The sequence below is a fragment of the Halichoerus grypus genome, chromosome 3 (assembly GCF_964656455.1).
Source record: "Halichoerus grypus chromosome 3, mHalGry1.hap1.1, whole genome shotgun sequence".
In the NCBI taxonomy this organism is placed as follows: Eukaryota; Metazoa; Chordata; class Mammalia; order Carnivora; family Phocidae; genus Halichoerus; species Halichoerus grypus.
In genome coordinates, this window is record NC_135714.1 from 110,119,885 (window position 1) to 110,139,530 (window position 19,646).

Below are 19,646 nucleotides of genomic sequence, written 5' to 3' on the forward strand. Positions count from 1 at the left end.
ACTCACACACACACACACACACACACCTCTTTCTCTCTTACAGACAGCGAAGAATTGATTAGTTATAGCTAAATATTTTATTCCTCATCAATGTTTTTGAAAAGAGTATAGTTTACTTTTTTAATAGATTATAAAAAGCTTGATAACTACGATTTCATACCTGATAATACTTCAGCTGCCTATTTAGCTCTTCCAGATGCTTATCATACTCAATAACAAGAGGAGCTAAAAAGCTAAAGAAAAAATACATAATTTAAAAATGGCATATTGCTTAATATAGGTTAATGTATAATATGTAAATTAAATTGAACATCAACATTTTCATGTTAAATGTATCCATAGCAATCAATATTTTGCCTTTTTCCTGTTCTCAATCTTAGCTCAATTAATATTTCCAGATTTGTCAAATATCAACGGAGGGGAGGTAATGAAGGAGTTCATCAAGAAAACAACGGCGAATTGACCCTTGAGCTGAACCTGGGCAATTGGAGGCTACTCACCCCCTCCCCTATCCTTGGAATATGTGTTCTGCTTGCCTTCCGCAGTTCCAGAAGCTGCTCCAAAGATACAGCCTTAAGATAGTAAAGTGATGCTGAGGCTATCTATACTAGGTATGTAAGTGAACCCAGTTAAGGCCTCCTGTATATGTGACTGAACCAAGTTAAAGCTTCTATATAAACTTTTAAGGCAGGTGAGGAAATATAGTTGTCTTGCGTCCTCCCAAGACAAGCCTCATAAATAGATTCTATTGCTTAATAAATTTGCCACTTACCAGTCTGGAGTGGTCTGCCTCTTCCTTCAGTCTCTCTTAGCCCTCCACATTTGAGGGCCAGTTTCTAGAAACTCCAGAGGAGGTTACGAATAGGAGGGAGATAAAATCACCCCAGTTGAGAGCTACTCTTATAGATTATAATGCTGGCTTTTTTCCCCCTTGTATATTCAATATTTAAATCTAATTATAGCAGACTATGAAATAAACAATCCTAATACTAAAGGAATTATTTCCACAATAAATATACTTAAGAAAATAATATTTTTCTGGTAACTCAACCTTACCTTTGATCAACTATTGTGTTTTCTAATGTGTCATCTCCATCTCCTTTGAAGACAGTTTTCTATAACAGAGAATATTGCATCTTAAAATGTTTTCTCACACCATCCAAGCCCAAAATTGGCAGTAGTTTAAAATTAAATACAATTAGGGGCGCCTGGGTGGCTCAGTCGTTAAGCGTCTGCCTTCGGCTCAGGTCATGATCCCAGGGTCCTGGGATCGAGCCCCACATCGGGCTCCCTGCTCAGCGGGAAGCCTGCTTCTCCCTCTCCCACTCCCCCTGCTTGTGTTCCCTCTCTCGCTGTGTCTCTCTCTGTCAAATAAATAAATAAAATCTTAAAAAAAAAAAAAAAAAATTAAATACAATTAAAAATTTTACAACCTTAGAAAATCTAATGCAATTAAAAAAGATGAAGAGAAACAAGTAATCATCTAAACTGATGTTGAAAGTTTATTTGGTTAATTTTAACATCCATGCATAATAAAAACTCTTGGCAAACTTGAAATAGGAAGAATTATCTCAACTTGATAAAGACTCTCTACCAGAAACCTACATCAATTACTATTTTCCATGGTAAAACATCAAAAACACTGCATTAAATGCAGCTTAATGCAAGGCTGCTCACTATCACTGCTAACTTCAACATTGTACTAGAGGTTCTAGTCAGTGGAACCAGGGTAGAGAGTTCAAAATTTAAAGGTTGAAAAAGAAGATACAATACTATTATTATTTACAGACAATTTGACCATTTACCTAGAAACCTATGTATAATCTACCAATTATTAGGTCTAATAAGAGAATATACTAAGTTATCAGAAGATCAACAGAACAGCTTTCCCAAATGCCAGCAGTAATTTGAAAATGTAAAAGGCAATAATACCCTATTCACTACTGTAACAAAAAGTAGTACTTGAGAATAAAAAACAAAAACAAAAAAAAGTTGCAATAACTACTGAAAAATCAACTTTACTGAAGGACATAAAAACAGATATAAATAAATGGTACTATACCATTTATGGATATGTGAATGGTCAATACTGTAAATATATTAATTCTTTAAAATTCACTGTAACTGCAGTGCAATTCCAAAAAAAATTCCAATAGAATAATTTATGAAATTTTATCTTAAACAGATTTTACAGTTCCTATGAATGAGTAAATGTGCAAGAATAGCCAAGATAACCTGGCCAAAAAAAAAAAAGAAAAAAAAGGTAAATGGGAAAAGAAAAAAGAGGAAAGGACTTGCCCTACTACATATCAAAACATTGTTAATGCTAGAGTAATTAAAACACTATGGTACAGACACAGTAACAAACAGAAGAGTATAGGAAATCCAGAAATAGATTAAAAAATTTATAGAAACATGATGTATAAAAGAAGTGGAATTATAACTGAATAGACAAAATACTGCTTTTAAGTAACAGTGTTAGGTAACAAAATAAAATTAGATTCCAGCATGTACTAAATGGAAAAATAAATTACAGATAAACATCCAAATGTTTTAAAAAATATTTAATAATTATTGAAAGAAAATGCATTTTTGACCATGGGATAGAGAAAGCTTTCTTAAGTTCCAAAAAATGTAGAGACTTTTGTTTGTTTTGTTCACCAATATACCAAGCAGTGCCTAATACTTCCATTCAAAATACATTTTCTAGCTGGAAGACACCAGGAGTAAAATCTATGAACAGAAAGACTGAGATATCTTACAACATCCAAATTTAAAGCTTCTATGCAGCTGAAGTACCATAAGCAAAGTTAAAAGGCCAGCAACATTCGTAACATGATCAAAAACCTACTATCTAGTATAAAGTATGAATAAATACTCAAACACAAGGAGATGTACAGGATGTTCAGTGCAGCTTTTACTGTAATAATAGATAAAATGTCCATCGATAGGCTAAAGGAAAGTAATACAACAGGATCCCATAAGTAGTTCAAGGAATTAACAAGATTTATATGTATCACTACGGACATACCACAAAAACAAATAGGTTACTTCAAGAAGTTATTCATATAGAGAAAAACCAGACATCCTTCCTACATAATACACAATAAGAAATTCCAGACTGATTAAAGACTTAAATATGAAAAGCACATTTATGCAAGTGAAGGACTTAAGACACAACAGTAAAGCACTGACACATTTGACTATATTAAAAGTTAAAACTTTTCCACTATAAAGCATATAAACAAGATAAATAAAAACCCACAAACTGAAAACTTTCCACATGTGTCAGTGAACAAAGAGTATTTACCAGCAAAATAAAGAGGAAATCTGAGATCAGACAAAAGCAAGCACACCTTACTAATAATTAGGGAAACACAAATAGAATAACAGTGAGATATCATTTTACACCAATCACACTGACCAAAACAAAATGTCTGATAATGCCACCGATGGCTCAGAAGGATGTTTTACAAGGATTTTAAACTTGCCAAACGATACAATAAAATGATTTCAAATATGAACATATATACTAAAAGTATTGGAGCATGTATCCTATTGAAAAACACTAAATTTAGGATAGTGATTACCACTGGGAAAGGACAGAAGGAAATGGACAAGAGGTACAGAGACTAAATTTTTTCTGCGATGTTTTATTTCTTAAAAAAAAAAAAAAAGACTGTAAATAAACATGGTAAAAAGTTAAGAATGGACACAATTGGGTGGCAGGTACACAGATATTAGTTTTAATATCTTCTGCATTTTGATGTATGTCTGAAATAAATTTAAATAAAGGAACAATACGTGCAAAGTGTTGAGCATAATTCCTAACATATAGAAAGCTCTTAATAAATCTTTGCTCTTTATTTTTTTAAATTTCTTTTTTCTTAATGTGGAAGAAAATCTATTGGCTAACCAAGGTATATGTTATGAGCATTCAACCAACACAGAAAGCATTAGTTCCCAAAATATACAGCCTCACAGACATGTTGACATGGATCCAGGACTATAAGATGAATCAGACAAAAAAAGGTAACCTTCCAGAGAGAACCCTGATAGATTAAAGAATAAATGCATTCAGTAGTCTATGCAATTTCAGGGAAGGATTTACTTAATCCTAGACTATTAAAAATAGTTATTGTATTATTTAAATAATTAATTAATGGACAAGTGGTATTTTAACTTTCAAATGTTCAAAAGTTAGTTAAAAATCTTGGGATGACTAAGTAGCTCAAACTTTAAAAATATTATTTTTCAAATTTCTTAGGAATTTTTATAAAAATCAAATCAACTACCAGTGTTATGACAATAGTTGGGAGATGGATAGCAGTCTACAAAATAATAATTCAAGCCCTCATTTACCTCCCACCCATCAATTATAAGTTTCCTAATTGTTATTCTTATTATGTTTCACTCTATCATTCTTCTAAACAATATTTAGGCATCACCCAGTGTTTACTAAATTAAATCCAAACTCCTCAACTTAACCATTTAAGGCACTCTACAATGTACATACAAACAACCTACCCTCCCTAATGTTATTTTCTGTTACTTCTTTCACATATGTCAAACACAGTATAAAAAATGAAGTATGTTTTACTCCCTAAATACAACCCCCACTTTCTCACCTCCTTTTGCTTCTCATCATGCCAGTGGGTCCATCTGCAATGTTCTCCACTACCCCTTCTTTTAGCTCCCACTGAAGTTCTTTAGAAATCTTCCTACTTTTCAGTACCCATCAGACATGCTACATCCTTCAGGAAACTTTCCCTGATCTCTCCAACTATATATGATCTCCTTTTACCCTGATACCTGCATTTGGCTTTAAGGTTAAGACATGAATAATATGCCTTATACCTAGTTATTTAATATTTGTCTCAGCCCATATTTTTATTAGTCTTTAGGTTCCTGTGAAATGGTAATTTTATTATATACATTTTCATATCACTAAAGCTCTTGGTATAGTGCTTTACATAAAGGAGGTACTCAAGATATATTAGTTAAACTGAATTCTGTAAAGACATTGTTCTGAAACTATTTTCTAATGATAGTTGCTAAGGAAATACTGATGTAAGAACAAATAACCAAGATTCCAAATTATAAAAATTACATGATTATAAAGATAAACATAATAAATCAAAATATAAGAAAAATATTCAAAAGAATAAAAATTTAGATTCAGCAATCCTTTCCCACTTGCTAGAAAACTTTTAGAATAAAAGACCATATGACTTAATAATTCAAGACCCAGTGGAAAAAATCAAGTTGGGAGAATAAGATTGAAATCGACTAAAAAGGCATTTATATAGGGGTACCTCGCTGGCTCACCCAGTAGTGTGACTCTTGATCTCGGGGTTGTAGGTTCGAGCCCTATGTTGGGTGTAGAGATACTTAAAAAAATAAAATCTTTTTAAAAAAGCATTTATATATATGTATTTATACATTTACATCTATTTATGTTTATATATTTTTAATTGAAATATAATTGACATATAATGTCATATTAGCTTCAGGTGTACAAGACTAACAATCCTATCCATTAAGCTATGCTCACCAAAAAGAAAAAAGCATTTATAAATATCCTTTTTATATTCTCTAAATCAAAATTTAAACAAACTATACTAAATAAAAGAAACATACGGAGCATTTTATATATCTTGAATAACAGATACTCTACAATTAATTTCTATTTATTTTGATCCGAAAATGACTTCCTGAGATGATGGTGAGAGTGTATTACAGAAAGAATGTCAATAATATTGGATTTTAGTTGGGTAGACAAATTTTCTGGATACTTCTCTTCCTCTAAGGAAAATACACACTAAGTATTCTAATCACAGTTCTGAATGTTTAATTTTGTGCCCCTTACTTTATATCACTGGCTATGAAATATGTTAATGGCATCCTATCTACCATCCTTTGGAAGAAAATATAGGCTGACTAGCATTTTGTGAAAGTGTTGTTGCATATTTTCGAGTGTTGCAGCAAATCATATCATGAGGAGATGGATTTTCATCATTTATCAATGAAGGTTGATGTACAGTGTAAGAAATTGCTAAACTCTTACAATTAGACTCTCTTTAAAGTGTTAAATAGTTTTTTTTTTTTTTTTTTGAGAGAGAGAGAACGCGCTTGTGCATACATGTGACAGGGGAGGGGCAAAAGGAGAGGGAGAGAGAATCTTAGGCTCCATGCTTAGCACAGAGCCTGATATGGGGCTGGATCTCATGACCCTGAGATCATGACGTGAGCTGACATCAAGAGTCAGATGCTTAACCGAATGAGCCACCCAGGCACCCCTAAATCACTAATTTTCTAATATCATCATGGGAATGTAAAATCAACCCTTCAAGGTTTTAAACCTGAGTAATTCATCAGATGGACAGTCTAGAACTGCACTGCCCACTGCAATAGCCACAAGCCACATGCATCTATTTAAATTTAAATTTCATGTATTTAAAATGAAAATTAAATAAAACATCTATCAATTATACTAGCTTAATTTCAAGTCCCATGTGATTAATGGCTACCATACTGGATAGCACAAAATTATACAACATTTCCATCACCATAGTAAGTTCTATTGGACAGTGCTGGCCTAGAAAGCCAGTAATTTGACTCAATTCAAATACTACAGGTAGTTTGCTATATTTTATCTATTGAGTCTTATATTTTTTAACTCATGATCAACGGGAGTGGCCCTCCTGTTCCTGTCAATGTATTTTCAAATAACTATTATTTGATTATAGTTGGGACCAGCTCCTATATATTATACAAAAAGTCAAATTCTTTCCTGCCTCAGGGCCTCTTTTTGGTCCACTTGTCTAGATCATTCTTCCAACTTTCAGTGCCAACCTGAATACTACTGTGGTAGAGAGGCCTACTCTGACCTTTCTACCAAAAATATGTCTCAGCCTCAACCACCACTACTACACTACGTACACATTAATCTCTATTTCAGGACACTGTTTTCTTCATATGATATAGCAATTTTAATTACTTAATTATTCACTCATATCTCTTCCACTGAAGTAGGATCCTTTGTCTATCTTTTTTTTTAAGATTTTATTTATTTGTCAGAGAGAGAGACACAGAGAGAGCACAAGCAGGGGGGAGTGGCAGAGGGAGAAACAGGCTCCCCGCTGAGCAAGGAGCCCGATGCAGGACTTGATCCCAGGACCCTGGGATCATGACCTGAGCTGAAGGCAGACACTTAACTGACTGAGCCATGCAGGCGCCCCTCCTTTGTCTATCTTAATCATAGCTCTGTCCCCAAAGCTTACCCAGCACAGGCATGCACTCAAGATTTGCTGAATTAATAATGTTTGTTGAATCAATCAATACATTTACACTGTGACTGTCTTTCCCTTCCAGAACCAGCTCACACCTTCTTGGCACTATGCTTTTATGTTTATTCCTTCCCTCTTTCCAGTTTATGTGTTCCATTTCTTTCCCAGCAGACTAGATCTCAATTTAACTTTAAATTTGGGTTCAAGTAGAATGAGTAGAAACAGTCCCAAGCTAGAAGAGGAAGATATTTTTAGGAGAGTTTTCAGAGAAAATAAACTTATTTTTAATATTCCATCCTGTCCCTCCAGCAAGTTTGAAGAGAACCAAAACACTAACCAGTACACAAATGTACTGGTATGGCATAGATTTTGAAGAGGAATTAACCAGCCTACGAGTGAGAAAAGACAGGTATTTAAGGGGGGGGGGGGGGAAGGTAGGAACAAAGAATTCGGAAAAGAGGGAAATTTTCCACAGTCTTGACTAAAATCTTTCAATATTTGTCATGCAGTGCCCGCTACTACACTCTGAGAACAATGCCACTTGAGATACTTTTTATTTATATAGAAAACACAAAATAATCAAAGAAAGACAACTAAATTTTACAACAACCCTGAAGGGATCATTCAAGAAACTAGTTGTTATTTAAATATCTTTAGAAGGTTACATACAATTTTAAGAAGTTTTTTTTAAAAGACGAATGGGGGTGCCTGGATGGTGTAGTCGATTAAGTCGATTCCAGCTTTTGATTTTGGCTCAGGTCATGATCTCAGGTTGTGAGGTCAAGCCCTGCATTGGGTTCCGTACTCAGCACACAGTCTGCTTAAGACTCTCTCCCTCTCCCTCTGCCCCTCACCCTGGTGCATGCGCGCACATGCTCTCTCTCTCAAATTAAACGAATAAATCTTTAAAATAAATAAATAAAAGATGAATTATTAAAGTATAATGAACCAAATATACTAAATATACAAGCTATTCTACACATTGGAAAAGTCCAACTTTCAGTTTAAATCCATACAATTTATGTATCATTAGTTATTATTAATGTATCATTTATTTCCCTAAGAAACAATACTATCCCAAAAAATCTTAAGACAATTCACAAAACTTTCTTTGATCCATGGGAAGCCTAAATGATCATTATATAGTGATAGCACAAAAGAATTTTAACTATCACTTATTAACAGTTTCTACAGAAAATCAAGTTTGAAATTCCAACTTAAAATACATGAAATAAATATCAAATTCTGGCAGCTTTATTCTTCTATAGAAAAGTTTCATAAAGTATGTTCATTTAACACAAGTCCTGGCAATTTGCCTAGTGTGAACAAGGAGGAGGGCATTTCATTGGGATTTTATCTTGAAAAATAGAACTAAAAAGCATGAACTGTTTGTATTTCACAAAATTGTATGACTTTTTCATCTCCACTTTCACTGTACACGGCATATAGAGCTCAAATGATGTTGGAAGATAAGTAGGTAGGAGGAAAGTAAAGGAGGGATATAATTGTTTCATTCATTCAACAAGTATTTATTGTGCTTTTACTAACAAGAATTGTTTTAGGCACCTGGGAAACATAGCTGAACAAAAAGGGCAAACATAAATTTATGAAGGATTTCTGTTGCTAGTGGCAATCACTAAAGTTAGTGACAAGAGATCTCAGCCAGTGCTCCTGGGTTTCACATAACCTTTGATAATGGTTTCCTCCTACGTCTATGTCTACAAACAGAAAAAAGTAAAAATACTACAAACTGAAAAAAGTACAAATTAAAAAATTCCTCTTGGACATTTTTTCAGAAACCAGAATAATGTTTCTGGGGTGAAGAACCAAAGAATGCACTACATATGGCCAAGGATATGGACCTTATTGCTAGAAAGCAGATTAATCTCTCTCTTTCTCTCTCATACTCTCATGTCACCTCCTTTCTCATTACTGCAAACTACGCAGTGAAAGGCGAGACCCATGGGAATTGGTATTTTGAGACAGCAACATGTTCTGAAGAGACAGTGAACTGCAGAAGACTCTTAGGCAGTAACAATACAGTACTACCAAAAATAAGAGAGAGGAATCAAGATTTGACTGTATGACTATAAGAATAGTACCCATGGGGCGCCTGGGTGGCTCAGTCGTTAAGCGTCTGCCTTCAGCTCAGGTCATGATCCCAGGGTGCTGGGATCGAGCCCCGCATTGGGCTCCCTGCTAGGCAGGAAGCCTGCTTCTCCCTCTCCCACTCCCCCTACTTGTGTTCCCTCTCTCGCTATGTCTCTATCAAATAAATAAATAGAAAATCTTAAAAAAAAAAAAAAAAAAAAGAATAGTACCCGTAAAAGAAGAGCATGTACCTTTAGAGAATTAAAGGAGCTATAATTTCACAGGAGAGTACACTATTAAATAAGAGAAGACTTGACCTTACGTGGTATGTTACCATGAGGCTTTAATTAATTAATCACAATGTACAAGGCAGGTGCATCTAAAGGGTTACACACAGTCACTGTTTTATCTGGTAAAACCATCTTTCATAAACAAGTCAGCCACAGTGACAGCAGATATAATACCATGCCCAGAGATCTTCTCAGGCTTTAAAATCACTCTTTTGTTTGAATCCTCCTTTTAAGCATATTCTATACGACATTAAGCAGAAGAACCTGCTTATTCTATATGACATTAAGCAGAAGAACCTAAGAACCTGAACAAAATTTAGAGGCTGCTGTATTACGAAAGATTCTCCATCACCTAAATGATAACAGTTCTTAGTTAAGTATGAGTAACAAAATAAGGTAAGAAAAACAGTATGATTAACATAGTGGATGGATAGTTTTAAGACCCTCTGGACTCAGTCTGGTCTTTGTAAATAAAAATAGAGCAGCAGGCTAAATGTTGAGACTACACTAAAGAAAGTATCTTTAATATCTTTAAGGATAAGTATAGTCAAGTCAACAAGATAAACTATTACTTTTTAATTTCTTAAAAACAACTTCCTTTTTAATACCTTAAAAACAATTTTTTTTTTTAAGAGAGAGGGCACATGACTGGGAGGGACGGGTGAGGGTAGAGGGAGAGGAAGAGAGAGAATCCCAAGCAGGCTCCATGTCCAGCATGGAACAATGCAGGGCTTGATCTCACAACCCTGAAATCATGACCTGACCCAAAATCAAAAGTTGGACACTTAACCAACTGAGCCACCCGGGTGCCCCAAAACAATATGTTTTGGTTACAAGATTCATTGATGTCAAAAGCAAAACATGTCCTTATTAATTCAGTAGGGTGCTATCACTAACATAGGAGCTACTGTTTTTCTTTTAATATTGTGTAACTCAAGAGTCCACCAATAAATATACCTTATTGCTCAAAAAAAATTTTAACAGAATATTTAAATAAGAACATGCACCCAAGGAAAGAAATATTAAAACAATGCCGTATATTATTTACTGTTTTGATTTAGTTTTTGCTTGCCATAATTTATGAGAATTCCAAGTTAAAGCTTACTACGAAATGTATCTTAAGAAAAGATTTTAGGAGGTTTCAAAACGTCAATGAATTCTCATTTTAGAACTCAGACATTTTAACATCATACATAATACCTAAGCTCCAAATCAGGAAAAAAAGGCAATTTCTATGGTCAAAGAACTTTTATTAAGCAAAAACAAGCATTCCCTTATAAAAATCCCCATTGTAAGCAAATTTCAAAGTGCTATAGGCAACTTCACATGAGAATAATCCTAAATAGAATTTATTTATTTAGATATATATATATATATAAATTTGAACCAAGTTTGTTAGACCTTAACTAATTTACATACCTGCACTGATGAATATTTGGAAAAATTTTCCATTTGATATCGTCTAAGTACTTCATTTAGTTGATCTGAAACAAAGTAAAAAAAAAAAAATCTGTAGTTCACTGGCTAATGCTCAATATTTAAAAACTACAAATAAGGTAGTTATTATCTGATATATCCAATGCAAAACTGCTAGTCTTCACTGCTTCTCAAAATGAATCATCAATTTCAACACATGTTTTCAGAATTTAAGAAAAGGCCCTTCTATACACGTAAGCCAACCACCTACTGCTAGTGGGAAAAAAGAAGAGCTGCAAAGAACTAATTTTCCTGATTTCTTACATTTTAATTCTGTTTTCCCTGGTTTACTCTTCAGGTTAGCAGAAGTAAAAAAAATACTCTCCACTTTTTTTTTTTATTCCTGCTACTAGAAGTGAACTGAAAAGATAAACTATAGCCATATTTTTTCCAATAGTGAAAATTGGCTAAAATTCTGTTCCAGGACAAACCTCCACACAGAAGAGAAATGGCAGGACAAAGATTCCACATTATACAGGAGTGAGTAAGAGATACTAGAAATGAAGGACTAGAAAAAAGCCAAGTGCTCTCAGTAAGCATAAAATGATTGATATTTTTATTCACATCAAGAAAACATAGAACACAGTAAATGTACAAAACTTATTATTTCAAGATCACATGGATCATTTAAAACTGATAATTTGCTAGCAATAGAGTAAATCTCAACTCTCAAAAAGACTGAAAGCCAACGAGAGTATGTTACCTGACAAGAGCGCAATGAAGCTTAATCAAAAATCAAAAAGGGAAAATTTTAATACATTTTGAAGTTCAGAAATTACTTTTTAATAACCCATGGGTCACAGGAGAAATTACAAAACAAATTTGGATGTATTCTGAATTGATCGACAGTGAAAATGTAATACCTCAAACTTGCTCAAAAAAAAATCTATTGCTTTAATTGTATATACTAGGAAAAAAGGCTTATAGTCAATGAACTATAGGTCCATCCCAAAAAGTTAGAAGAAAAGCATATTAAACCCAAAGAGCATCAAGTGAAGGAAATAATAAAGATAAGCCTACCCCCCCAAAATTGAAAATAAACATGCAAAAAGATCAACAAATACAATCGTCTCAAAAGTTACAGTAAAAGCATCTGATGAAATTTAAGATATATTCATGATAAAACCTCAGGAATTTAAGAAGTTAATTTCCTTAATATAACAACAGATTCCTACATAAACGCACAGCAAACATCATACTTAAGGATGAGAATGTTGAAAACTTTCCCTTGGAAATTGGGAATGACACAAGGACAAATTTTCTTGACATTTATTCACACTCTACTGGAGGTCTAAGTTTATGCAATAAGGCAAGGAAGAAATAAAAGGTATAAAGACTGAAAAGGAAAAAAAAACCATTATCCATTACCCATAGTTAATCATGTATAGGTATAGGTAAATCCCAGAGAACACACAGATAAAGTCTTAGAATAATGATCCTCAGCATGGTTGTCGGATACAAGGTCAATATACAAAAATTAATTATATTTCTATATACTGTCAACAAAGTTAGAATAAAAGATATCATCATTCACAATACCATACAAAAACCCAATGTCTAGGAATAAATCTAAAAGATTTAAACAAAAGATGTGTAAGACTGTGTACAGAAAACTACGAAACATTCAGCAGAGAAATTAAAGACTAAATAAGTAGACAGAGATACTCATGGTTTACAGGAGCCAGCATTGTGAAGATAGCAGTTCTCCTCAAGGTGATCTATAGGTAGTCAATGCAATCTCAGTTAACATTCCAAAAGATGATATTGCAGAAATTTAAAAGTTGATTCTAAAATATAGGTGAAAACATAACAAGAATAGCTAAGGCATTCTTGCAAAAGTAGAATGGGGGAGGACTTGCTTTACCAGTTATCAGGATTTATTACAAAGTTACAGTCATTTAGTGTGATAGTTGTATAAAAATAAAAAAATTGACCAATGGAAGAGAATAAAGAATACAAAGATAAATTCATGTTCATTTAGAACCTGAATTATGATTGAAGGGGCACTCCAGAGCAGTGAGGGGTAAAGAAAAATCTTTTCAAATTCCACCTATCAGTGAGATCATATAATTGTCTTTCTCTGGTTGACTGATATGTGGAATTTGAGAAACAAGGCAGAGGATCATAGGGGAAGAGAGGAAAAAATGAAATAAGATGAAACCAGAGAGGGAGACAAACCATAAGAGACTCTTAATCTCAGGAAACAAACAGGGTTGCTGGATTGAAGGGGGTGGGAGGGATGGGGTGGCTGGGTGATGGATACTAGGGAGGGTATATGCTATGGTGAGCGCTGTGAATTGTGTAAGACTGATGAATCACAGACCTGTACCTCTGAAACAAATAATACATTACATGTTAATAAAAAAATGAAAAAAAAAGAACAATCTTTTTAAAATTGGTTCTGGGTCAACTGGATATCCTCATAAAAAATAAAACATTATCCATAAAAATCAATTCTAGGTGAAATGAAGATCTGTGAATGCCAAAACAAATTCTAGACAAGAATAGAATATCTTTATAAATCTTAGGTTGGGAAAGATTTTTTAATCAGAACACAAAAAAGCACTAAACATAAGTGGAAAAAAAACCTGATAAACTGAACCACATTAAAATTAAGAACTTTTGTTCAACAAAGAGACTTTTAAAGAGAGTAAAAATACAAGACACAAACATGGAGAAGGTATTTCCAACACATAAAATAGACAAAGGGCTTGTATCTGGAATATACAAAAAACTATCAATTAAAAGGCAGACAATCCTATAGAAAAGTGTTAAGAAGACATGAATGGGCACGTCACATAAAGGTTAAATGGAGAAAAGCTGCTCAACCTCATTAGGCATCAGGAAAATACAAATTAAAATTACAATAAAGAGCTAAAATTATAGAACATGTTGGTGACAATGTAAAATAATGAAAACTCTCCTACACTGCTGGTAGGAATGTAAATTAGTACAACTTTAAAATTAAACATTTATAAATCCTAAGAATATACATAACCAAAATGTGTGCCCTTGAGCATCAAGGGGCATGACAAAAAATACTGATAACAGCATTATTCTCAATGGCCTCCAAACTGGAAACTGCAACTATCCATCAAAAGAAGAACAGATAAACATGATAAATTTAAAACTGGAATATTTTATAGAAGCAAAAATAAACAAACTACATCTACATACAAGAATATGGATAAACTTCAAAGACATCATGTTAAGCCAAAACAGAAGAATACATGGTTTTGATTCCACTGACATAAAGCTCAAATACAGGCAAAACTATAGTGTAAAATTAAAGACTTTGGTTATCTTCAATTACCTTTGAGGATAAGGGAGAGATTATGATTACAAAGGGGCTTCTGAGGTCCTGGAAATGTTCTATTTTTTTTATCTGAGTTGTGGTTATATGAGTTTTGAACCTTGTAATCATTCACTTAGCTTTATATTTGTTTTCTTTACTTTTCTGTGTATGTTATACATAGCACACATATATATGGAATACATACTAATTATAATTATAAAAATTTTAAAAATGCATATATAATATGCACACACAGGGTATACATTCTATGTTAGTTTCTTCCTTGAAAGTACACATAATTTAGTGGTGAAATATGACAAATATATGTAATTCTGATAAATAATCATGAAGTACTGATAACATAAATGGTTTTAAACTTTTTATTGAGTTTAGAAGAAATTATCCATGTTTTTATTGTTACTCACAGAACTTTTAAGATAGTTACTTGACACACCCCACTAAAATTTTACCATCATACAGGATCTGGTTCCTGCCTATTACTCTTATTCCCTATGAGTCTCAAGAGGAGGTTGGAGTTATGGTCATGGATACAATAATTTCAATGCAAACCACCTTGTTTTCCCCCACCTGATAGGGTTTTCAAATAAGAAAAAAACACTAAATCTGAGTTCTCAGTGATTAAAATAAGTTCAAAAGTCAATTGTGGGGATGCCTGGGTGGCTCAGTCGGTTAAACATCTGCCTTCAGCTCAGGTCATGATCCCAGAGTCCTGGGATCAAGCCCCACATCGGGCTCCCTGCTCAGGGGGGAGTCTGCTTCTCCCTCTCCCTCTACTCCTCCCCCGCTCATGCTCTCTCTCAAATAAATTAATAAAACCTTAAAAAAAAAAAAGAAGTCAATTGTGGATTACTGAGGGAAACACATTCAATCCTCAGAGATTGACTTTAATCTGGAGAAAATTTTACTGTAACTTAAATCTCTTATTTCCTTCATTCATTCAACAAATACTTATTATACTGTTGTTTAATTTGCATTTTCTGGGTTACTGATGAGACTGACATTTTTCATTTTTTTAGTAGTTCTTCAAATTTTATTTTTTTGTAAATGGCCTGCATATTCTTTAACCATTTTTCTATTAGTATGAATTTATTTTTGTGAACGAACTTTCTAAATTCTGGATGCTAATCAATTCTCAGTTACATTTACTGTAAATATATTCTCCCTTTCCGTAGCTGGGGTAGTCTTTTATTGATGATGTCTTTTGTAATACCCAAGTTTTTATCTCTAATGTACTCTATTCATATATTTTTTCTTCTAGTCAAAATGTTTATATCTATTGAAGAAATCTTTCCCTATCCTGAGATCATAAAGACACCCTCTTAAATTTTTTTCTGCAAGTTTAAAGAGAATTCACGTCTTCAATCAACCTGCAGATTATTTTTCTATATATGTCAGAAAGGTATCTTTATTATTTTTTCCTTCCTATTTGGATAGCCAATTATCCTAGCACCATTTGCCAAATATCCTTTTCCCACTGATTTGTATTGCTCTTCTTTCAGATAACAAGTTTCATGTATGTGTCTTTCCTGTGCTAATTTACTCCACTGATCTATGTATGTATCAATCTGACAATCTAATATTGATTTAATAATTGGATTTTTTAAGTTTTAATAACTGGCAAATAAATTTTCCCACCTTGATATTCTTTAAAACTCTCTTGGTTATTCTTAGCTCTTCCACTAGACTTTTTTTTTTTCGTGAGAGAGAGAGCAAGCTAGTGGGGGTAGGAGGAAGGGGCAGAGGGAGAGAGAGAATCTTAAGCAGGCTCCACACCCAGCACGGAGCCCGACGTGGGGCTCAATCTCACAACCCTGAGATCATGACCTGAGCTGAAATCAAGAGTTGGATGCCTAACCAACTGAACCACCCAGGCACCCATCTTCCACTAGATTGTAGAATCATGCTGTCAAAACTAAGTTTGAGAATGCATTGAGTCTAATCATTAATCTGTGGAAGAACTGACATATTTAATATACTGAGTGTTCTAATCCACAAATTTGATATGTTAATGGTTTCTCCATTAACCTAGGTCTTTATTGTATTCAATAATTTTTTAATGCTAACTATCTTTCTATTACTGGGATGAACCCAATATGAAGACAATTGTATGGACACATATATGTACATATATATACACACATTCATTGCTGGATTTATTTATATTTTATGTAGGATTTTTTTTTTTTTTAAGAGAGGGAGAGACAGGATGGTGGAGTTGGGGGGAAAGGAAGAATCTTAAGCAGGCTCCATACCCAGTATGGAGACCGACCCAGCGCTCGATCTCACAAACCTGAGATCATCACTTGAGCCAAAATCAAGAGTTGGACACTTAACCCACTGAGCCACCCAAGCGCTCCTTTTATGTAGGACTTTAGTTTCTATGTGCACAGGCCTATAATTTTTTTTTCTTGCAAGTCTCTTTGTTGGGTAGAAGTTAAGAATATAGACACTGGACCTAGACAGCCTGGGTTCAAATCCCAGCTCAGTCACTTTTTAGTTGAGTTAACCTTGAGCCTGTGGTGGTACTTATCCAGAGTGTTGAGTTTTTTATCTATGGTTATCAAACAGTTGGGTGTGAAAACTATTAAAGCAAACTAAACAACTGACCAAGGGATAAAGTATTACTGAGTATGTGCTACTCAAAAAAGCAGTATAATCATATTAAGATTACTGACAAAAGAGGGGTGCCTGGGTGGCTCAGTCAGTTAAGCGACTGCCTTCGGCTCAGGTCATGATCCCAGGGTCCTGGGGTCAAGCCCTGCATCGGGCTCTCTGCTCAATGGCGAGTCGGCTTCTACCTCTCCCTCTATGATCTCTTTCGCTTTCACTCTCTCTCAAATAAATAAATAAAATCTTAAAAAAAAAAGATTACTGATAGATGAACTAATGGGCAATGGTTACAGGCAATGGTTACAGTAAAGAAAGTAGTAAAAACAGGGGCGCCTGGGTGGCTCAGTCGGTTTAGCTGGTTTCTGCTCAGGTCATGACCTCAGGGTTGTCAGATAGAGCCCCATGTCTGGCTCCGTGCTCAGTGGAGAATCTGCTTGAGAGTCTCTCCATCTGCACACCCCACTTGTGCACACGCTCTTCCCTCCCCCCCCCAATGAATAAACCTTTTTAAAAAGAGAAAGTAGTAAAAACAAGCTGGGAAAGAGTTAAGGAAATAGAGGAAAATGAAGAGTTCAAAGAACAGAAGTCTTGATGAAACCAAAGAACAGTTACAGTGGGAGTAAGAAACTTGTGTTTAAGATTTCAAAAGCAGGGTAACTGGAATAGACTTCTGCTTATGTCCAACATGAAGTAACAAGGACCACCTTCCCACTCAATACAACCAAAAGCAAATAAATGAATGAAATAATGGTTTGCAAGACGCTAGACAATAGATAATGATGATGAGAGATGCAAAACAAATAAGGTAAACCCTATGACTGCTCCAACTTAATGACTTGAGAGTCTTTCTAGTCCATGGCGCAAAGAGGGAAAATGCAGGCCTCAGAGATAGGCCGATTCTCTGAGTTAAGGAAGTGGAGACAAAGTGAACTAGAATTGGCAAGGTAAAGTATGAGAGAGAGCTACACAGAGAGAGAACTCCGGATATATGAAATCTGTGGAGGGTCTCTGTATACAACAGTATACAACAACAACAACAAAACCCCAAACAAAAACAAAACAACAGTACACAACAGACTACTGAGTAGCTCTTTATGTATTAAATAAATTAAATTTATAGTTTAAAATCTTTCCACAAAGAAAACTCTAGATCCAGTTGGCTTTACTGGTAAGTTCTACCAAACATTTAAGGAAGAAATAATGTCAATCCAACCTAAACTTTTCCAGAAAATTGAAGAAAACAAAATATTTTCCAACAAATTCTATGAGGCAAGCATTGCCTCATACCAAAATCAGGCAAAGAAATTAGAAGGGGGGAAAAAAGGCTTTATGAACATAGAAAATTAAAATTTAAAATAAACTTTTAAAAAAATCAAATCTATAATATATAAAAAGGATAATACATGAGTAAGAGTAGTTTTTCCCAAAAAGAGAGGTAAGGCAGGCTTAAAATATGAAAATTAATCAATGTAAGTCACTCTATTAACAAACTAAAAATGAAAACAAATCTGATCCTCTCAATAAATGCAGAAAAAGCATTTGGAAAAAAAAAAATTCAACATCCATTCTGATAAACTCTCAGGAAACTAGGAATAGAAAGGCATATTTTCAACCTTTTAAGAACATCTACAAAAAATCTATAGTATCATACTTAATTTTGAAAGACAGATGTTTGTACCCTCAGATCAGGAAAAAGACAAGGATGCCCACTCCAACCACTTGTGTTCAACACTGTACTGGAAGTTCTAGCCAGTACAATAAAGCAAGAAAATGAAATGAAAGGCATCCAAATTGGAAAGGAGGAAGTAAAACTGTATTAACAAATGAAAAGATGTCTATGCAGAAAATTTGATGAACTCTAAAAAAAAACCTATTAGAATAAGTGAGTTTAAAAAGGTTTCAGGGTACAATATTCCAAAAAAAGGATGTATTTCTATATATTAGCAATAATAAGTTAGAAATCAAAAGTAAAAGAATAATACCATTTACAATAGTATCAAAAACAGAATACATACGGATCAATCTGATAAAAGATGTGCAAAACCTATATATTAAAAACTACAAAATACTGCCAAGAGAAATAAAATAATAGATACATCAATGGAGAGAATATATCTTTTCATTCATAAGAGGACTCAATATCATTAGATACGAATCCTGCACATATTGATCAATAGATTCAATGCAATGCCTCTCAAAATCTCAGCATCTTTTTTAAGAAATTGACAAGCTGATCCTAAAATTCATATGGAATTGCAAAGCACCTAAGATAGCCAAAATAACTGAAAAAGAACAAATTTGAAAGGCTAACATCACCTGATTCTATGACTTACTATAAAGCTGCAATAATCAAAACACTGGAATACTGGTGCTCAAAGAGATAAACAAATCAATGGAACAGAACAGAGTCCAGAAATGGATGGACACAAATAAGAACAAATGATTTTTTTTTTAAAGATTTTATTTATTTATTTGACAGAGAGAGCAAGCGTGAAAGCACAAGCAGGGGAGTGGCAGAGGAAGAAGAATCAGGTTCCCCACTGAGCAGGAGCCTGATGCAGGGCTTGATCCCAG

The 19,646-nt window shown here is 34.0% G+C and overlaps 1 protein-coding gene across 8 annotated transcripts in view; it reads right to left on the reverse strand.

Annotated features, from left to right (window-relative positions):
* The window catches only part of SCLT1 (sodium channel and clathrin linker 1), a 202,189-nt gene that overhangs the window by 179,469 nt on the left and 3,074 nt on the right, over nt 1-19,646 (reverse strand). For 7 of the 8 annotated variants that reach the window (XR_013446457.1, XM_078069232.1, XM_078069234.1 and 4 more), the window contains exons 2-4: nt 11,090-11,154; nt 1,057-1,115; nt 161-233 (exon numbers count right to left, since the gene is read on the reverse strand). Coding sequence is in view for 6 of the 8 variants with exons in the window: in XM_078069232.1 (XP_077925358.1) it covers nt 161-233; nt 1,057-1,115; nt 11,090-11,154 (197 nt within the window). In the remaining 2 variants the exon portion in view is untranslated. Of the gene's footprint in view, nt 1-160; nt 234-1,056; nt 1,116-11,089; nt 11,155-19,646 lie in introns of those variants that run through there. The other variant, XM_078069237.1, reaches the window with a different exon arrangement.